At 42.4% G+C, this 18,417-nt stretch overlaps 1 protein-coding gene across 1 annotated transcript in view; it reads right to left on the bottom strand.

Annotated features, from left to right (window-relative positions):
- LOC147712037 (VPS10 domain-containing receptor SorCS1-like) overlaps nt 1–18,417 on the bottom strand; it is a 2,945,658-nt gene that overhangs the window by 708,224 nt on the left and 2,219,017 nt on the right. The window contains exons 11-12 of the mRNA XM_086922756.1: nt 13,207–13,309; nt 5,394–5,470 (exon numbers count right to left, since the gene is read on the bottom strand). Of these exons, the coding sequence (XP_086778882.1) occupies nt 5,394–5,470; nt 13,207–13,309 (180 nt within the window). The remainder of the gene's footprint in view (nt 1–5,393; nt 5,471–13,206; nt 13,310–18,417) is intronic.

Consider the following 18,417-nt stretch of genomic DNA (forward strand, 5'->3'; position numbering starts at 1 on the left):
TGCTTAGTATGGGAGTATGGAGATTGGTCTGACATTCTTCTAGGTCGGTGGGGTCCGCCAGGGGTTTCATAAGGAGAGGGTTGATCTTGGTGTGCTTCCAGTCGTCTGGAATGGATCGGTTGATGATTCGTCAAAGCTTATGGATGATGAGGTCTGTGGCTCTGTGGTGGATGTGAGGGGGCATGGGTTGGTGGGGGCCCCAGAGTGGGTTGACTTCATTATCTTCAGGGTGCCTCAAATGGTGATGGTGGTCTTGCTGTCAAGTGTCGGCTGTGAGGTGTAGGGAACGGTGGGTTTAGGATTCGCATGTTGGTTGTTGTCGTCAAATTTGCAATAGATGTCATAGATGGTCTTGATTTTGTGATGGAAGAAGGTGCTGAGTCTATTGCAGGGGTCCTGGGAGGGTGGGATGTCAGTTGCCACACTGTTGGGGTGGGCGAACTCTTTGATGATGCCAAAGAATTCCTTGCTGTTGTGTGCGTGGGTGGAGATTCTGTCCAGGAGACCATGTTTCCTTGACTATCTGATGAGCTTTTGGTGGACGGCAGTGGCTGCTTTAAAGTTGTCTAGGCCTGCTGTGATTTTGGAGTTCCTCCATAACCTTTGGAGGTGCCTGTAGGTTCATCTAGATTCTCAGATTTCGGTGGAGAATCAGCTGGCTCTCTTGGTGTGTGGGTTGGAAGTTTTCATGAGGGGCAATGATGTTGGGCCAGTTGTGTAGGGTACAGGTGGCGGTGGTTGGGTTGGCATCTGAGGTGGTTGGAGCAGAGCTGCTGAGGGAGGCAGTGAGCTGGTCGTAGGAGATCATGTTCCAATTCCTGCACACACGCTGGTGTGTGTATGTTTGCGGGTGATGTTTGCTTTGAAGGTGAAGTGGACGCATCGATAGTCCGTCCATGGGAGTTCCAAGGTGTGGCTGAAGGTGATGAAGCTTCCTGCTGTGAAGATAGTGTCGAGGGTGTGTCCTGCTGAGTGTGATGGTTCTGGTACGATCTGTTTGAGTCCAATTTTGAGGAGGTTGTCCAGGAGGGAGGTGGAGTTGTGGTCTTGGAGGTTGTCGAGGTGGAAGTTGAGGTCTCCCAGGAAGGTGTAGTCAGTGGAGGTGATGGCTTGCCGGGTGATGAAGTTGGTGATGGAGTCGGAGAACGGTGTGCAGAGTGCGGGGGGTTTGTAGATGAGGGTGCCTCGGAGGGTGGTGGTGGGTTGATCTGTATCTTGAAGTGGAGGTGTTCCATCAGGTCTGTGGGCCTGTCGGTGTAGGTGCTCAGTTGGAGGTTCGACTTGTGAGAAGTGTGGCTCACTGGTTAAAGCAGGCAGACCCTGAAGCAGAGGTCAGACCCGGGACCAGGGTTCAATTCCCGACGCGGCAGGGTCTTGAGCTCAAATGTCCACGGTTCGGTGCCTGACCTAATCATGGGTTCACACTCTGCAACTCTGGGCATTAAGCTTGCTTAATCTCCACAACGGCCCCCCGCGGTGGGATGCCTGGCTTTCACCTTGGGGATGCCCTTTAGGGGATATCTCACAGTGAAAAGCCAGGACGGGTTCCCAAGGCAAGCGCTGAGAGACCCCTGGGTGATAAGCGCTATATAAATTCAATATACAATATACAATACAATACAAAGATGGCGATGCCTCTTCCGGAGCGGTTGGGGCGGTCCTTCCGGGTGATCTTTCAGCCTTCGGGGATGGTGATCGCGATGTCAGGTCCTGAGGTGGTGTTTGTCCAGATTTCTGTAAGGAAGGCGACGTCGGGGTGGTGCTGTCGAGGAGGTCCCAGATTTCCGCTGCATTTCTGTGGACGGAGCAGTCTATGAGGAGGATGCATTGTAGGGTTTGGGGTGTGATGGAATTGTTGCTGGAGGGTGGAGGTGGCTCCTGGGTCTTAGCAAAGGAAGAGGAGTGGTGGCAGTGTCAGGAGGTGACGGGTCTGTGGGTGTTGATAGGTGAAAAGAGCTTGCAGTTGTTGTTCTTGCTGGCACATGAGTGCATAAAGAGTCGAGGGGCTGTGGTGTTGGCGGGTCAGAGGACGAGGGTAACTGGCGCTGGTCGTGGTCGGGTGTAGATGGGCTTGCCTTTGGCCGGCTGCCATTAAGTAGGGGTAGGGGAGGGCGGTACAGCTGGAAGGCAGGAGCGGGAGAATAAGGGAAAGGCGCCACAAGACAGCAGCGGCAGACGAAAAACAGCGCAAAAAATGGAAAATAAAAAGAGACTGAAAAGGAAAGGGGTAAAGAAAAGGGAGGAAGGAAAAGAGAAAGGGCAGGAACAGGAAACAGTGAGAACAGAGGAAAAATAAAGGAAAACACGCAAACTTAGGAACAGTCTAACAAAGGAAGCAGGCTAAAAGAAGAGACAGGAGCGGAGTGAGGCACAGGGGCCTCGAACAGTGGTCAACAGCAGCACTAATGGCAGAGGCACTCACGGAGGAGCTACACACTGGGAGAGCACTATTCTGACCAGAAGGTCAGAGATCTTGCTCGCCACAATGCGGAGTGGCCGCCATTAAGTAGGTGTCAGGGGAAGGCAGGACAGTTGGGAAGCGGGAATACACGGGGGAGGAGCCACGGGGGCAGTTGCAGCAGGAGAAAAACAGCACAAAAAAGAAAAAAGAAAAAGAGACTAAATAAGAAAGGGGGAAAGGAGACGGAAAAGGGGAAATAGCAGGTACAGGAAACAGGTAAAACAGATGAAAAATAAATGTAAACCATGAAAAACAAGGAACAGAGGAAGCAGGCTAAAAAGAGAGACAGGAACGGAGCGAAGCACAGGGGCCTCGAACAGTGGTCAGTGGCAGCACTCGAGGCAGAGGCACTCAAAGTGGAGCTGTGCACTAGGAGAGCAGTATCCTGACCAGAAGGTCGGGGGTCTTGTTTGCCCTAATGTGCAGCAGCCACCATTAAGTAGGGGTCCGGGGGAGGGCAGGACAGCTGGGAGGCGGGAGCAGGAGCAAGGGGAGTGGGAGGGGCGATGGGGGCAGCAGAAGTGGGAGAAATACAGTGCATAAAAACTAAACATAAAAAGAGAATAAAAAGAAAGAGGCAGAGAAAAAAGACAAAGAAAATGAGAAATGGCAGGTACAGGAAACAGGTAAAACAAAGGAAAAATAAAGGGAGACAGGCTAACCGTGGGACAGAGGAAGCAGGCTAAAAGGAGAGACAGGAGCGGAGCGAGGCACAGGGGCCTCGAACAGCTGTCAGCGGAAGCGCTAGGAGCAAAGACACTCATGGAGGAACTGCGTGCTGGGAGAGCAGTATCCTGCCCAGAAGGTAAGGAGTCTGCCTGTGCTCTGTTCAGATTTGTTTTTTAGATCTTATGTGCTTGCTGCAACAACATGGAGTGCTTCTCAGTTGGGTTGGCCTCTTCAAATTGAGGGTCAAGCTTTGTGTCTAATTTAATATGCACTCGATGAGTTTTTGGGCAATTCTGCATGGAACACAAAATAATTTCTTCAATGCACAGAGGAAATAATTTAGCTTGCTTAGGGCAATGAAAGAAACAACTATCTGAAATGCTAAACAAACGGTTACGTTAACTTAAATGTGCGTAATTGCTAACAAAAAACAGTCTATTGCTTTTGTCGTAGAAATTTGCTAGCTGTTCAATTAAGACAACTGAATGTATAGGGTAGAACAAGCACCATACATATTAAGTCCATGATTTTCTATTAGAGTTTTGAAGCAATTTGATGAGTTGTTTAAAAAGCTTTACTTCCTCCTGCTATGAAATAATCTAATTGGGTATTTGTTTTTTATAACCCACTGTTGATCTTTGCAGGGTGGCAGTATTCTACAGGCAAGGAATGTTGAAGAATCATCATCATAGATGCCCACATTTTCTATAAGAATATATAGTTATAGAACTAAATAAAAGTGAAATATTAATTTTAAATACATTATATTTTTCTAATTGGAAAAAAAGATTTTATTGTCCTCAAGCAACATAACATATATGCACAATCTCTGGTGATACTACACTCTGCATAACAGAGGATTATGGCCTCTGTTATTAATATCCAATATTAACTTTGAGTTTTCAAGTCCTCTTACTTCATGCAGGCTTTTATAACGAAGACAAATGAAGCTAAGCAGAACAGTAGAAAGACAAATAAAACATTTTCTTGACTAATAGAAATGTCTAAAAAAAAAGAAAGCCTGCACATATAGCCAGAAACTTCATTTTCAGCTGAACACTTATGTCTTAGTAACTATTATGATTATTCAAAACTTCTTTTAATCATATTATTAATAGAATTTTCAGACAGAAGTAAGACCTACCAAGATATCAGGTCACGACAGTGCTTACAAGAAAACACCTAGATTATGTCGCAAACTATTCCACTATAAAAAATTAGAACACAGTGTGTGGGAAGATTAGAGGGATTCAATATTGTCACTCGGTATCTGTGTTACCATTTGAAACCTCATACCCACTATATCTAGAAATTTCAGGATAGCTTTATGTCCTCTTTTAAAACTCATGCAAGTTTGCTAGGGTACAAATATACATTGTTCTGGATAGGGCCATCAAGTATGTTTTTCAGTTGAAATAATAAACGGTGTACATCAAGTATTAAGCAGTGCTTAATTTGTGCCGATGCTTTCCGGTACTTAGCACCGGCACTTATTTATCAGAACCTGGTCTACACCTGAGTGCCAACACACATCAACGACTTTACGTCATGTGTCACAAAAATAGAATAGACTGCAGTGTTCACAATCCATCAAGTCCCCCGGTGAAGAGTGCTGCTGAGCTGATAATAAATCCATGCCAATTTGACTTCAGTGAAGTCAGAGTTACCAGTGGGTGGGCCACGGATTGGGCTAGATTTGGTTCTGAAAGGCTGTGGCTGCAGTGGTAGCATGCATAACCTTTTTTTAAACTCAACGCTTCGGCGCACACACATGAGTCATGACGCACCAGCACTTCAGCACAACGTCAAGGCACTATTATTTGTAGTATCCATCATGTCATACAGTCAGTGTACAGCAGCAGGCCTCTTTGTACTAAAGGCAGTAACCTGAAAGTAACCCAAACCAGTGCTGCTTTTTCTTTAATTTAGTGTGGTCACCGTGGTGCTTGGTAAACTTGGTATGAACCGAGTTAAGTATGAACTGTGCACATCACCGATTAAGGCTCTTCATAAGTGCAGGGACCTGAGTATCAGGTGTCATATAGCATAGGTATTGTTAACATAGCACTCAGAGTTTAATGCAGCATGTGCAGAGCACATCATAAAACTATTTAAATTCAAGGGGAAACCCACGGTAAATTGCTTGTCAGACCACCAACATTTCAAAGATTTTTAAGGGCTTTAAACACAATACCATAACTAAATGAAACACATTGTATACATGGAACCATGTATTTTCAGTTCATTAACCGTATTTTATTACCTGCCTCCAACTGTTTCCTGCATCAGATGAAATAAACATGCTGATGTCACTTTCGGTCAGTTCTGAGCCTATGTTACCTGTAAAAAGCATAAAAATATATAAGGTAAAACAGAAAACAGTCAGGATGAGGTTTGTCTCTATTAATTTCTATATTTTATCAATGAAGCCCATTAATATGACCAAATCTTTTTTTTAACAATTGATGTTTTACTGCACAAATCTTTATGGAACCCAAAGCAACTTGGCATTGTGTTTTCTAAATTGAAAATGCCTAATGAAAATGATGGGATTCGTTAATCTAAATTTTTATTGTATGACTTACCCTTCTTTCAAAAGTGCTGGATTATGACTTCTACATTTGAATTGAGAGAGAATTTGCACTCATGGGGCGAGCTTTAATATTTCTAACCTGTAGACATGTTGTCATTATACCAGCAACCTCCTAAATTCTCTCTATCAATTCTTAAAAACACCAGCAACATTCTTCCCCCTTTGACTTGGGATGGTTTATCCGAGAGAGGTTATTTTAAACCTCCTATAATGAATATATCAACGTTATGAAAAAATCTATTTAATGGAAAACATGGAAGGATAAGGACGATCACTGAGTCCACCAACTCTTTCAGGATGATAGTGTTTTCTCATTCACCAAATTTCAAACTAGTTAATACTGACCTAATTCTGTTCAATTACAAATAAAAACGTGGATAAGGTTAAAGAGCTTTCTTTCCTTCAGTCTACTCTACTCGATACCATTTCACAGATGAATCACAATGTGGCTTTCAATAAAGCATCATAAATGGTTACAATCTTTCCCCCGCTAAAAATACTATCTTCAAATCTAAATCTTATTTAAGTTGGTAATTGTATCTTAGGATTCATTGGACTACCAAAATATGGTTTGTTCCTGTGAGGAAATGCTTAAGCACCTTGTATTTAACAAGTATTATAAAGATGTTCGTTTTCCTCCTTAATAGAAGCTTTATAACTCCAGGTTCCTTAAAGAAAATAAACGCTTCTGAATCTAATTTGGTCAGGTATTCTGGAAGTTGGCAGATTTTTTCGTTTTTGTTTTTCACTGTACTATAGTCATTTCATGATGAATGGTAGTTGGGAAAATATGGATTGTATTTTAAATAAGCAGATTCCTTTTAACGTATCGAATATTCATGATAGTCTTATTGACGAATGGCATTCCTTGCAAGCCAAAGGGGTAATTGTTGACCTATTTATTGCAATTGCCATTTGATAGATAGCAGCAAGTAGGAACAATGATGCCTCTGCCTGTGATGCTTGTTGGAAAAGCATGTGTTTCAATTGTTAAATTCAACAAACCAAGTTTCTAAAGTAGATCCTATTCACAAACATGAGTTTGTATGCTGATATACTCACGATTTTATTAATATGAAGGAGTTAGGTCCTTAGATAATGGGGAAGGCTGGACCTTAATTACAATTTTGCAGGAAAAGAGTGCCCCCCCAATTGTTTTTTGGAAAAAGCTCTTAGTTATAAGCAACACATCCACTGGGGTTAGATATGTTCGGTATATTTATTTGTACCTTGAATTCACCAATTATTTGAAAAGTTCTGAACTTTACATGTCAGACAAAGAACACCACAAATATGACATATACATGTACCAGTTTCAACATAATGTTTAACATAAACAAAAGAAACAAATCACCAAATACATACACTGTACACAACAAAGCATTTATGTCTGTATTCAGACTATTCCACAAGAGAAATCACAAAAGTCAACAGTGAAAAATTATTTACACAGTAATAGACAAAATCACAAATGAAAGGAGATATCACGACACATGAATTGTGCCAGTCGTTACACAACAATAGTTTTTGGTTGTGTTAGTTATTTAATATGGGTGCTTGTTATTTTTATCCCCTTTCTTGCCGACGCGTTTCGAACTTCATACATCAGTTACGAGTTCTCTTCAGGGCCTTGTCATTACTATCTGCCTGTGTGTAATGAAAAACGCTATTTAAGTGTCAATTCTAAAGCCTCATCTATTAAGACCACTTTGGATCTTCTGCATTTAAAAACAATTTACCTGATTGGTAGCCGGGTTTATCCTATGTCTTGTTCTGGGTAATGGAAACTGCAGTCTACAAGACGTTAAGAAATCAATTTAGAGTCACGTTTCAGTGATAGCCCTACAATCACATAAGTCAAGAACATTGCAGGACATACCTTTACTTTAGTTTGGGGGTACGGGGGGGGCGTCTCCCTATGGCGCGGTGAAACTTCAGTGACCTGGGGGAGGGCGAGGAGGAAATCAATACCAGCAAGTTTGAATCCTTTCAAAAGCCGAAACATTAGGTAAAAGGGGGCTGCCCTTACCTCGTAAGGTGCCCCGCGGGCTTCGGGAGCGGTTCACTCTATAACACGCAGTTTTTCGGTTTTTCGTTGCTATTCAAAAGTACCGCGTGGTAACTCTCAATTACCTTCCGATCTCATACGCTGTTAAAAGAAGATCGGTTTCTGTTTTAGTTACTGAATTAAACAACCCGTTTTAGTGTAAGCACTCAGGCCCTCCGCTCACCTTTCACAAAGCAGTTCGCTTCCCAAATGATTCATTGTCGAGGGCGGCGGTAGGGTTGCCTAGAGACTAAATGCGGTCACATGACCGTGGGATTTCTGGGAATTGTAGTTCCAGATACGCGCGTACCAATTTACTGGCCCACAGGTTTCAGGAGTTAAGATACTCCAGTCGCTTGTACCCCTCATATACCCTTCAATCAAGGGGGGACTGTAGAGCCCCCGTGGAGTCCCATACAACCTTTATTTATAGTCTGGACACCTCGGACAAAGTGTTCAATCCGTTTTGTGCGCTATTGAATTTAAGGATCAGGTATGCCTCTTTTCTTAGCAGGGTGTCCTCAATGTCAATCGGGCCCTTATTTCCTGATGGTACTACTGTGCACAGTACGGTCCACTTGAAATCCATTTCACTATGGTCTGAGTCAAGAAAGTGTTGGACCATTGGAGCACTTACCACCTTCTTTTTGATTCGTGACCTGTGTTGGGTGATGCGACTATTGACCTGTTGTGTCGTTTTCCCTATATAAAGTTTTTGGCAGGCACAAGTGATTGCATATACCACATTACGTGTCTTGCAATTAGAGAATCCATTGTTTTGACATTTGATTCCCCTATGTTCAAATTCAGACCCTTCGATTGTGGATTCACAAGATATACAGTTTCCACATCTGTGGTGGCCTACTATTGGCTTTAGGCCCCATATCGAAATGAGATCACTTTTCGATATGCGCCGGAGATGGCCATACTCTACATGGCGGAGTATGAGAATAGATTCATCTACTCTGACAATCCCTACAACAAACACATCAAACAATGGTGGAGATACATTGACGACGTGTGGCTCCTGTGGCAGGGGAGCCACACCGAGTTGACTGCCTTCCACTTGTGGATCAATGAGAGACACCGTGATATTAAGTTTTCACTGGAGTCCAGCAACCAAAAAATGACATTTCTAGACTTAGAAATAACATGCATAGATGGTCACCTGAAATCTAGTCTTTTTCGGAAAAAGACGGACAAAAACACCATCCTTCACCACCGAAGTGCTCATCCAAGAAGCCTGAGGGACAACCTGCCCTACGGGCAACTTCTTCGTATTCGAAGAAATTGCTCGGAATTGGCTGAATATGAAAAACATGCTACCAGGTTTTGTGAAGAAATGAAGAATAGAGGGTACCCTAAGAAACTGCTTAGCAATTCAAAGAAGAGGGCACACCATACTCCTAGGGAGTGCTTACTCGAGCGAACAGCAAAACCGGAAATATACCGGCTGGTATGTGTGTCAACCTTTGGGCCAGACACACATAGAGTAAGACAAATGGTACTGAAGAATTGGCATCTACTAGAGGAACTTGAATGTCCGTTCCCGCGACCGTTATTCGCCTATAAGAAAAACAAGAGTATTGGCCAAAGTGTAATCAGGGCGGATGTACTGACCCCTAAGCCCAAAAGTGATCTCATTTCGATATGGGGCCTAAAGCCAATAGTAGGCCACCACAGATGTGGAAACTGTATATCTTGTGAATCCACAATCGAAGGGTCTGAATTTGAACATAGGGGAATCAAATGTCAAAACAATGGATTCTCTAATTGCAAGACACGTAATGTGGTATATGCAATCACTTGTGCCTGCCAAAAACTTTATATAGGGAAAACGACACAACAGGTCAATAGTCGCATCACCCAACACAGGTCACGAATCAAAAAGAAGGTGGTAAGTGCTCCAATGGTCCAACACTTTCTTGACTCAGACCATAGTGAAATGGATTTCAAGTGGACCGTACTGTGCACAGTAGTACCATCAGGAAATAAGGGCCCGATTGACATTGAGGACACCCTGCTAAGAAAAGAGGCATACCTGATCCTTAAATTCAATAGCGCACAAAACGGATTGAACACTTTGTCCGAGGTGTCCAGACTATAAATAAAGGTTGTATGGGACTCCACGGGGGCTCTACAGTCCCCCCTTGATTGAAGGGTATATGAGGGGTACAAGTGACTGGAGTATCTTAACTCCTGAAACCTGTGGGCCAGTAAATTGGTACGCGCGTATCTGGAACTACAATTCCCAGAAATCCCACGGTCATGTGACCGCATTTAGTCTCTAGGCAACCCTACCGCCGCCCTCGACAATGAATCATTTGGGAAGCGAACTGCTTTGTGAAAGGTGAGCGGAGGGCCTGAGTGCTTACACTAAAACGGGTTGTTTAATTCAGTAACTAAAACAGAAACCGATCTTCTTTTAACAGCGTATGAGATCGGAAGGTAATTGAGAGTTACCACGCGGTACTTTTGAATAGCAACGAAAAACCGAAAAACTGCGTGGCATAGAGTGAACCGCTCCCGAAGCCCGCGGGGCACCTTACGAGGTAAGGGCAGCCCCCTTTTACCTAATGTTTCGGCTTTTGAAAGGATTCAAACTTGCTGGTATTGATTTCCTCCTCGCCCTCCCCCAGGTCACTGAAGTTTCACCGCGCCATAGGGAGACGCCCCCCCGTACCCCCAAACTAAAGTAAAGGTATGTCCTGCAATGTTCTTGACTGATGTGATTGTAGGGCTATCACTGAAACGTGACTCTAAATTGATTTCTTAACGTCTTGTAGACTGCAGTTTCCATTACCCAGAACAAGACATAGGATAAACCCGGCTACCAATCAGGTAAATTGTTTTTAAATGCAGAAGATCCAAAGTGGTCTTAATAGATGAGGCTTTAGAATTGACACTTAAATAGCGTTTTTCTTTACACACAGGCAGATAGTAATGACAAGGCCCTGAAGAGAACTCGTAACTGATGTATGAAGTTCGAAACGCATCGGCAAGAAAGGGGATAAAAATAACAAGCACCCATATTAAATAACTAACACAACCAAAAACTATTGTTGTGTAACGACTGGCACAATTCATGTGTCGTGATCAGCGACGGCTCGTGGAGGGAGTTACGGTGGGGCAGGAGGGCGGGGAGGGGGAGGGGCAGGGCGGAGGTTGCTAAAAACCGGCATATGGATAATTGCAGGTAAGTAAACAATTTAATTAATAAAACGAATTTCGTAGCTCGCACTGCATTGCATTTTGCGATGCAAGGCGCACTACGAAATTCGTTTTATTAATTAAATTGTTTACTTACCTGCAATTATCCATATGCCGGTTTTTAGCAACCTCCGCCCTGCCCCTCCCCCTCCCCGCCCTCCTGCCCCACCGTAACTCCCTCCACGAGCCGTCGCTGGTCGTGATATCTCCTTTCATTTGTGATTTTGTCTATTACTGTGTAAATAATTTTTCACTGTTGACTTTTGTGATTTCTCTTGTGGAATAGTCTGAATACAGATGTAAATGCTTTGTTGTGTACAGTGTATGTATTTGGTGATTTGTTTCTTTTGTTTATGTTAAACATTATGTTGAAACTGGTACATGTATATGTCATATTTGTGGTGTTCTTTGTCTGACATGTAAAGTTCAGAACTTTTCAAATAATTGGTGAATTCAAGGTACAAATAAATATACCGAACATATCTAACCCCAGTGGATGTGTTGCTTATAACTAAGAGCTTTTTCCAAAAAACAATTGGGGGGCACTCTTTTCCTGCAAAAAAGATATACTCACGAAGCAGCGGAATTGGTACATCATTGTAGATTTATACATTCTCATGTTCTTTGTTTCATATTTTTTCCATCTCTTTTATAGATATGTATGTTCTTCCAACAGTGGTTTTAACTCTCTTTATAACAGCTATACTGTAATACTGTTATGCTGATGTTATTGTTTATAATTTGGGAGTAATATAGTTTTAAGATATTTAGTTTTCCTGCAGCCATGCTAGCTTGTTAATGCTTTCAGTGTTCTTGATTCTTTCAAAAAAACCTCTTTCAACATTAAAACAAAAAATACAACTAACACACATATGCTGAGTATTAAGATTAACTTTCTAATCCAGAGTCATAAACTACATAACTTTATTCTGTGTAGGCTCAAAGTTTCAGGTGTCATTGCATTAAATGTTTTCTTTGACTAAAGTAAAGCTTTATTGTATTCATACTTAGAACCAGATCTTCCTGATTAGGTGTCCTCCCTAAATTGAAAAGGCAACATTTCTTAAAATTTAACTTTCTAAGTCTATTTTCAGCAGGAAATAAAGAAAGACACACTCCATATGAACAAAGTTCCTAATACTGCATCCTCTCAAGGGATTTCTTTCTTTAAAATCCCGGAAGAGTGTAAAAAGAACACCTCAAATGTGCTTCAATGAGACTTCCAACCATGCCACGTCTCTCCAGTTGACCACATTAGCCTTAAAATGTGTTACCTATCTTTCGTGTAGTCTAGGTGGTCAAATAAAATACTATGTATTATACTTTTTTTTCATTTTTATGCTGCCCTTTTAAAATTTGGTATATCAAATTCAATCCTATGATACTTGACACATGGGCTGACAGTAAATTCAGGAACGTGGCATGGGGGTCGACAGTAACAGTGAGGAGCATTCTAAAGACAAGAGTCAAATACACCCTTTATCCATAGAAGCCTCTCAACCCAGAGGAAGGGATAAAGAACAGATGATGAAATGAAGCTGCTTTTACAGGGGTTATGCAAACACACTATAGAGCAAGCGTTAAAGTTCACATGTTGCATGTTACTAAAAGTGAAGGTATTGTATTCTTCCTTCTTTGACCGGCAATCTGTTCACTTGCCTTTACTTGGTGCACAGACTTCATGTTTGACAGTTCCATGCCACATCTTTATAAAAGAAGCGTCATACAAAGATGTGCTAAATTGTAGACTTCACTTAAAAATATGGTAAGTTATATGGGGAAAAACTGCAGACTTCGTGAAGCTTACTTTTGTTAAATAAAGGAGAAGAGATCTGCATAAAAGTGTGTTCTGCAGGAGAACAAAAAAATCGGACATAGAGGGCCTGATTGCGCTTTTAGCAGACATGGTTACTCCATCATAAATGCGACGGATATCTCGTCCTCCAAATTATAATCCCATTGGGTCCTGTGGAACTCGTAATATGGTGGACTGAATATCCGTCAAGATTGTGACGGGGTATGCCATCCGCCAAGATCGTAATCAGGCCCATAGCTCCTCAAAATATGCTACATGTTTCTCCTCATTTTACTGAGAATAAAACTCACACATAGACTTCTTGTGGGAGAATTTCCAAGTATTTTCTTTTCTAATGTGAGGTGTGACTGCCATCCTTAGCAATGTCTCGCTAATTATAAAATCCATAGCCATTTAATAGAAAGCCATACCTGATGCCACAATGATGCCAGGTGCGGTGTCCCGGCTGGCAATGTTTCCCGAGGTGTAGGGGTTCTCTGAGACTTGTAGATGGAGGTGTAAAGAGCAATATGGCTGCAAAATAAAATAAACTAGTTAAAAGAATAATTATCTATTTAGGCAGAAAGAATAACTATTACAAGAATAAAACAGTATAGCTTTGCAGCTGTTAACAGAAAAGTCACAATGTATGATGAATCATTTAATACTAGCAAAATAAAAATAAAAAACATTTCAAACGCCTACACAGCACCTGAAATATTAATAGAACTAATGGAGACGGGGTGAACAAACTAAAATTGGCTTTCTGTGTCTGTTGTGCATTGTAGCCGTCTAAAGTTTTTTCTGTTTAGAGTTGACTTTAGATGTATTTGAATAACGACTAATTTAATCCATTGAGGAGCATTGCATACTAATTTAAAAAACTGCAAAAGGTGCATCTAGCTGGTATGTGAAAGGTGGGCCTTACTCCTGACATCAGAGGCTCCCCCTTAACAACAAAAGGGAGAAGGATTTTTTTTTACAGATGCTATTTTTAACCCAAAGATAGGCTGCACCCATTTCAGTCGAGAAGAGGACGTTTTTCAAATATAGAATCCAACTTGATGTATCTTGTCATTTGCTGCAGTAACCTGCGTGTGTGCATCTTGTGGGATACCGGATGGGGAATAAACAGGTTAGCATAGTGTTTCTCATTTCATAAAACTCTGAAAACTAAATGTTGAGTTAGGTAGCAGAAATAATGAGGCGCCGTAAGCTTCTCTAGCGCAAGCTGTTGTTGAGCTGTCCCACTGGCTACTGTTCCTCAGAAGTACCAACAGCTGCCCCATTAGTTATGTACAGTATGACAAGCAAGGGTGCTTATGGGCCCAAAAGCAAGCAAGGGGACAGGCCCCAAACCGTTGTTTTTGAAGCAAAAAACATCCACAAACTTGGGTGAAATTGGCCACTTAATACACCGGGCCCTGATGCTGTTGTACCTGATGCACAATGTATAACTAAAGCCCTGTGTATTCACCATGGAAGCCGTGTCGGCTGGCCTATGGTTCCACTTCTACTGCAGCTCTGCTATATCGCATCCTGAGCAGTCACCTTGCATTTGAGGAGTACTGATACTACTGTTGAATAGTTCAGACCACCATATCTCAGTTTTGCCATATAACGCCCCCACTTCTGAAGGCTGTGGTGCAGGACCATTGCCACTTCTTATACAAGTGATCTACTCTTTCTGCCAATGGTTCCCCTCAGACTACCTGCAATCCTGCACCTTCCCCGTGTGGGATTCCCAGTTTGGCACCCGAAGTGAGGCACAAGGAAAGCAGGGGTAGTGGTCCAGGAACAGCATGGGATGTGACACGGTCACGTCAAGATGCATCAAGCAGTGGAGGAGGCCGCAGAGCGCCGAAAACGGAGGATGTAAAGGAGTACGCCGAACCGAGTGCCGGAGCGATGAGCAAGGCGAACCAGCTGACGGACAACATAACACGATGAAAGACGCCTGTCCTCGAGGAAAAAAAGAGGAGCTCCCAAAGATCAGCTGGAAGACGCCAAGCAAGAGGAAGCAGCTGAGCAACACAGGATTCCCCCTAGAGGCAACGTCAGTCAGTCAAAACAACCCAGAGAGGAAGGGGGCAGTGAGACTCCCTCTGCCATGACCCTGGAGGGCCGGGGCTTACAGCAAGTACCATTCTAAAATGTCTTCACATTCGGCAGGTGGCGGTTGGGCGCAAATAGCTGTCATTCTAACCCCACTTTCACGGTAATTGCACTACCCCTGCCCTGGATTATGGTGACAGTGCACATATCTCCTGTTGCTAACAAGCAAACATGATTATCAAGGATCACCTTCAAGCTTCCCACCCAAACACACAAGGCGCTCCACAATACCGGACCGGCATACCTCAGCAGTCGACTCACCTTCTACATCCCGAACCGCCAACTCAACTCTGCCGACCTCGCACTCGCAACCATCCCCTGCATCCCAAGAGTGACCACCAGTAGTAGATCATTCTCCTACCTCACCACAAAGAGCTGGAACACCCTCCCCATCCACCTGCGGCAGACCCAGGACCTACTTACCTTCAGGAGGCTACTCAAGACCCGGGTCTCAGGGGTGAGTAGTGCGCTTTATAAAAGCTCTGATTGATTGATTGATTTTTGTTTGTTTAATCCTGAGGGATGCATACAAATCCCCTTTTCTGATGGAACTCGAAGAGAAAGCGAAGAGAACCCCAGGACAGAACCAAGACCTTATGGCAGGAGAGGGCCGCTCCGGAGGTGCAGTGAATGAACTGGCACCATTGAGACTCTCTACCCCTTGTTGTTACCTCTTTACAACCTCCCCAGGACTACCCCCTGTACTCTTCTCCTTCTGACAATTATAAAAACAGTAACACCCCATTCCCGCCTGGGCGTCCTGTATGACCAAGTGACCACGGTGTTGTTAGAGTGGGATTAATCATTTACGACATTCATGACCCAACACATCACTATGTGGACCATGGGCACTAAGTTAGCGGACGGCCAAAGACACCTGCAACTAGCGATAGAGCATCCGAACCAGAATGCCCAGAAAGAGGCATTCCAGACTGCCCTAAAAGAACAGGGGGCCCTTCTAACAACTAACCAACAAATACAAGACTCCGCCATCATGTGCCTGACAGACACTATCTTTAGTGCACGGATTCACCTAAACATCCCCAGCTCAGTATTACTGAAATTTCAGGAAGGGGACAACTCTGACTATTTTTTTGTTAACATTGAAAGAGTAACAATGACTGCTACCTGGCTTCCAGAAAGATGGGCAAGTGTATAGCTACTCTCCTGTCTTGCGAGTTGGAGGCCGCCTATCAGGCTGCTAACCCCACAGTACTTACACTATACCCCGAAATCAAATAAAAAACATCCTTGAGAGACTAGGGCATGATACAGAGTATGACAGGGCTAAGTTTTGTTAGGAACAGTGGACAGCGGGTAACAATCCCAGGGCACTCTTTTATCACATTAGAGACTAGGTGTATACTGCAGTTCGGTTCAATGGAGGGCGAAGAGTGTAGTGGCATACAGTGGAATAGCGTAGAATGGAGTTTCATACAGTGGAATATTATGGAGTAGATTGCCATAAAAGGTAGTGGCATACAGTGAGATGGCATATATTGCAGTGTTGTAGAGGGTAGTGGCATAAATTTGAATATCATATAGTGGAATAGCGTGCAGTGCAGTTGTGACGAGTGGAGTGTGGTACACTAGAGAGGCATAAAGTAAAATAGTATAGACTGGTGTAGTGTTAAGTGGAGTGGCATACAGTCGATAGGTGTACATTCGAGTGGTCTACAGTGAACTTGAGTGGAGTGAGGTACACTGTAGTGTGTTAAATTGAAATAACGGGTAGTGTAATGGAACGCAGTGGAGTGGTGTACAGTGAAATAATGTACACTGCAGTGGGGTTCAATATAATAGCATATAGTACCGCAGAGAACAGTGGAATATCATACAGTAGAGTGGCATACAGTGGAGTAGCATATGCTGCAGTGTTGCTGACTGGACTAAGTTTAATTTAGTGATGTTAAGTCTAGTGGCATACAGTTGAGTAGCATATAGTGGAGTAGCGTAGAGTACAGTGTTGTACAGTGGAATACGGTTAACTGTAGAAGCATTTACTGTAGTGGCCTACCGTGGAGAGGTCTTTAGTAGACTGGTGTAGAATGAACTGCTGTGAAGTGTAATAGCATACAGTGGATTGTGGTAGAGTGTAGTGGCATAAAGTGAAATAGCGTAAGGTACAGCAGTGTACCATAAAGTGGGACCGAGTGCAATAGATAAAATACAGTAGTGTACAGTGGAGTTGCACACACAGGAAGAGTGTACAGTTGCGAACCATACAGTATATATATATATATATATATATATATATATATGCACAGAGTAAAGTGGCGCACACTGGAGTGCAATAAAATAGAGTGGTGAACAGTATAATAGAGTGGAGTAAAGTGGATTGACCTTCAGTGGATTAGCGTAGAGTGCAGTGGTGTTTACTGGAGTGTCGTACAGTAATTAGCATAGAGTCAAGTGTCATAAAGTGAACTGTGATAGAAACGAGTGGCATACAGTGGAGTTTTTTAAATTCAATAAGGTGCATCTGTTTTGGTAGTAAATCTAAATAGTGTAAGTTATGTTAAAGTTATAAATTGTATAAAATGTAGTGATATATATTGTGCCCTGCCATGGTGCACGAGGCTAAAACGTGATTATGTGATTGGTTAATGGCTCTGTTTACTAAAAATATAAGGCAGCCATGTAGTTTTTACGAGAATTTTACATTGTTCCGAGATCTAGGTTTCACTGTGCTCTGTGTTGCGGTCCTATATATAGGTAAGTATTAGGGTTTATTGGTGTTAACTACCTATTATTTTATTTGAGTGGCAATTGGTTAACACATTTGTTTCTAATTTTCAATATATTTTTATAGGCGTCTGTGGTGTACTGTTTGTTTTAAGTAGCGCTGTAATTTTCACTAATTAACAAGCTACTGCATATATTTGTTGTACATATTTAAATATACAAAAAATAGAAAGTACTCTTCAACACACTATTTATATAAAATAGTGATCTGTAGTGTAGTCCCAATTTTGTAGCTTTTTGGTTTTTCGTATTTTTTATTAAAAATATATAGAAACATATAAATATTTTTCCCTATCTATTGCTGTAGGTGTTGTTATTGATCCAAAAATTTCAGGTCCACCAATATTCAAGATTACAGCTAGTCCATGTAGGAGAGGCAAGTTATAGTTAATGCAGTGTGGGGACTTGGTTGAAAGACTGTGTGCCGTAGGTGAGTGATTTATATTAATTTGAAGGTGGTGCATAAGTATAAATGTGAGTTAGAAAAAAATGAAAGTGGTGCTAAATTAAACAGATAACTAACTTTAGAATGTCGTATGCTTGTGTAGCTTAAGTTTGGTTTGCTACAAATAAGACATAAAGAAGTGCGTAAATGGTACGTGAATAATTAATTTAAAAAATAACTATAACTTTAAAATTTCTAATGTTTCTGTACTTTAAGTTAGGTGATAAAGAACCACAATGCAATACAACACGCTGTAAAACCTTTGTGATAAAGACATGCATACTAAAGGTATGCATGCTAACTACTGATATTCCTACTGGACAGTAGGCAATATGGC

Source organism: Lissotriton vulgaris, chromosome 5 (genome assembly GCF_964263255.1).
Source record: "Lissotriton vulgaris chromosome 5, aLisVul1.2, whole genome shotgun sequence".
NCBI lineage: Eukaryota > Metazoa > Chordata > Amphibia > Caudata > Salamandridae > Lissotriton > Lissotriton vulgaris.